Source organism: Etheostoma spectabile, unplaced genomic scaffold (assembly GCF_008692095.1).
Source record: "Etheostoma spectabile isolate EspeVRDwgs_2016 unplaced genomic scaffold, UIUC_Espe_1.0 scaffold50, whole genome shotgun sequence".
NCBI classification, from domain to species: domain Eukaryota; kingdom Metazoa; phylum Chordata; class Actinopteri; order Perciformes; family Percidae; genus Etheostoma; species Etheostoma spectabile.
In genome coordinates this window covers 76,519-78,738 of record NW_022605620.1, presented here as the reverse complement: position 1 = coordinate 78,738, position 2,220 = coordinate 76,519, and the positions used below count along the sequence as shown (strand labels likewise).

The window sequence follows — 2,220 nt, the reverse complement described above, 5'->3', positions numbered from 1 at the left end:
TAAGAGCTCCAACTGTGAGAATGTGTCAAGCTAGAGAGCATGCAAGTTAATGGAGGGAAACTCGTTGATCAGCGCCCTCGGAGAGCGGAATAAGGTACGATTAATCTGTGAATATGATTAATATTTAAATTGTTTGTGAATCTACATTGAAACATTTTGTACTTGTGTTTTCTGTAGTTTTCACGGTGTTCATGATACACATGGTGCTCCTTAAGAGGAAGAATTAAAGTGACACCCGTTTGAAACTCTCTGCGTCTGAGTCCATAAATCCGAGGGGCCGCTACACATCCCGTATGAGCTAGAATACACTGTGAGTAAAAAAACATCGCTGGTGACAGAAGAGAGGAAGCCTTGAGACCTGGATCTGGTGTCCCTGGATGTGGAGGGGGGAGACGTAGGACAGGTAGTGTCCGGGTGGGTTGCTGTAGATGGCGCCCCCTCCTGGTTGTCCCTGAGGCGCCAGAACCAAAGAGGGGCTGGGCGGGGTCGGGCGGGGGGGGGTGGGGGTCGGCGCAGGCTTCTGTCACAACACAAGGATGGACATAGGGTCAGAGGGGAGATCTGAAGCAAGTGTTGCAAAATGAAAAGGTTGAAAGGCTTCTCGTAGGCCAGTTACCAGATTACATGCGTGTCAAAGAGTCAAAATCTCTCTACGACAGACATCAAACATGAATTAAAATCAGAAGGTGATTGTGTTGATTGTGTTTGTGTCAGTTTTAACAAACCTGGACTGTGTTCACTTTGATGGGAAGAAATTCTTTTGCATTTGGATTCAACGTTGAGTTCTTCACTTGCCTGCAAAAAAAGAAAAAGAAACAGAAAAGATTAATTTGGCTGTGTAATATACATCGTGTATATACACAGTGTAGTGTGTGCCGGGTTAGCTCCGCTGGTAGAGCAGGCGAACAAATATAGAGGTTTAATCCTCGACACAGCGGCCCCGGGTTTGACTCCAACCTGCGGCCCTGTGCTGCACGTCGTTCGCCCTCTCTCTCCCCTTTCATGTCTTCGTGTGCTAGTGTGACGGTAGTCTCAAGTGGGTTAGGGTTTAGGGTTTTATACAGATCAAGACAGAGAAAGGCAGACTCGAAGGGTAGCACTTTAAAGAAAAAGTGTGAATGTGTGGTGTCAAACAAATAGACTAGTTAGTGGGAAGGTAGTCTCAAGTTTACAGTTGTTTTTTTTAGTTTTTTATTCTTTTGAGAATACTTATGTTTTTTCTGTTTAACTGATGTTGTGTAAATCACTTGCCTTGCCTTCATCTGTCCTATGAAAATAAAGGCCCAAAATGCCCCCCCAAAAAATAAACAAATAAAAGAAACAGTGTGTTATGTTTGTAGGTGTGTGTGTGTGTGTGTGTGTGTGTGTGTGTGTGTGTGTGTGTGTGTGTGTGTGTGTGTGTGTGTGTGTGTGTGTGTGTGTTGCATGAAAAGCTTGATTAATTGTTTGGTAGTAGTTTAGAAATGACTTACGCTACAGGTCCAGAGTCTGGACGTTCCCCGCTCTCCGAGCAGCCGTCCTCGCTGCTGCCGGGGGCCGGGGTCCCGGGCTGCGGCCCCTCTGGCCCCGAGGACTGGAGGCCGCCGGCTGAGGGGGCTGCGGCCTCTGGGGTCGACTGCAGCTCTTGGGCAGAGGAGGGGACAGGTTTAGGGGGCGCGGGGGAGGAGGCGGAGGAGGCCAGGGGGGCGGAGCTGTGCTGAGGAGGATCAGCGGCGGCCGGGCTCCCTGACGGAGAGGAGGTGGGCTGCAGCTGGGAGACAGGCGGGGGGGAACATCAAATATGAACATGAAACCTCAGACAATGTTTTACAACTTTATTTTATTCCATTAAACATTTTATAACTTTACTGTAAGCTGTATAGGGCTCCAGTTCTTAATTTTGACTTTCATAGATTTTCATTTTCACTGTAAATGCATATCGGTTCCAAATATCTGTTACTGATTTCACTAACTACTAATAATCTGCATCGGCCTTGTAAAACCAGTATCGATCCCTACTACTGAGGCTTGGATTGGACCTAATTTGTACATCACCTCTGCCAAATACATAACTGTAAATGTGCGAGTGTCTCTGAGCATCCCATCGTTCTCACCCTGAACTCTTTGCCGAACTTGCGGAGCTCCTCCAGCTGGGATCTCTTCTGCACCGTGGGAGCTGGGACAGAAGAGAGCGGTTATCATCACATTACACACAGGCCTGAACTACACACACATGCTCAG

At 47.6% G+C, this 2,220-nt stretch overlaps 1 protein-coding gene across 1 annotated transcript in view; it reads right to left on the bottom strand.

Moving 5' to 3' along the window:
• The window catches only part of atxn2l (ataxin 2-like), a gene marked incomplete in the record, with an annotated part of 39,178 nt that overhangs the window by 17,548 nt on the left and 19,410 nt on the right, over positions 1-2,220 (bottom strand). Inside the window, 4 exon segments of the mRNA XM_032511868.1 lie at positions 359-520; positions 726-795; positions 1,473-1,750; positions 2,094-2,155. Of these exon segments, the coding sequence (XP_032367759.1) occupies positions 359-520; positions 726-795; positions 1,473-1,750; positions 2,094-2,155 (572 nt within the window).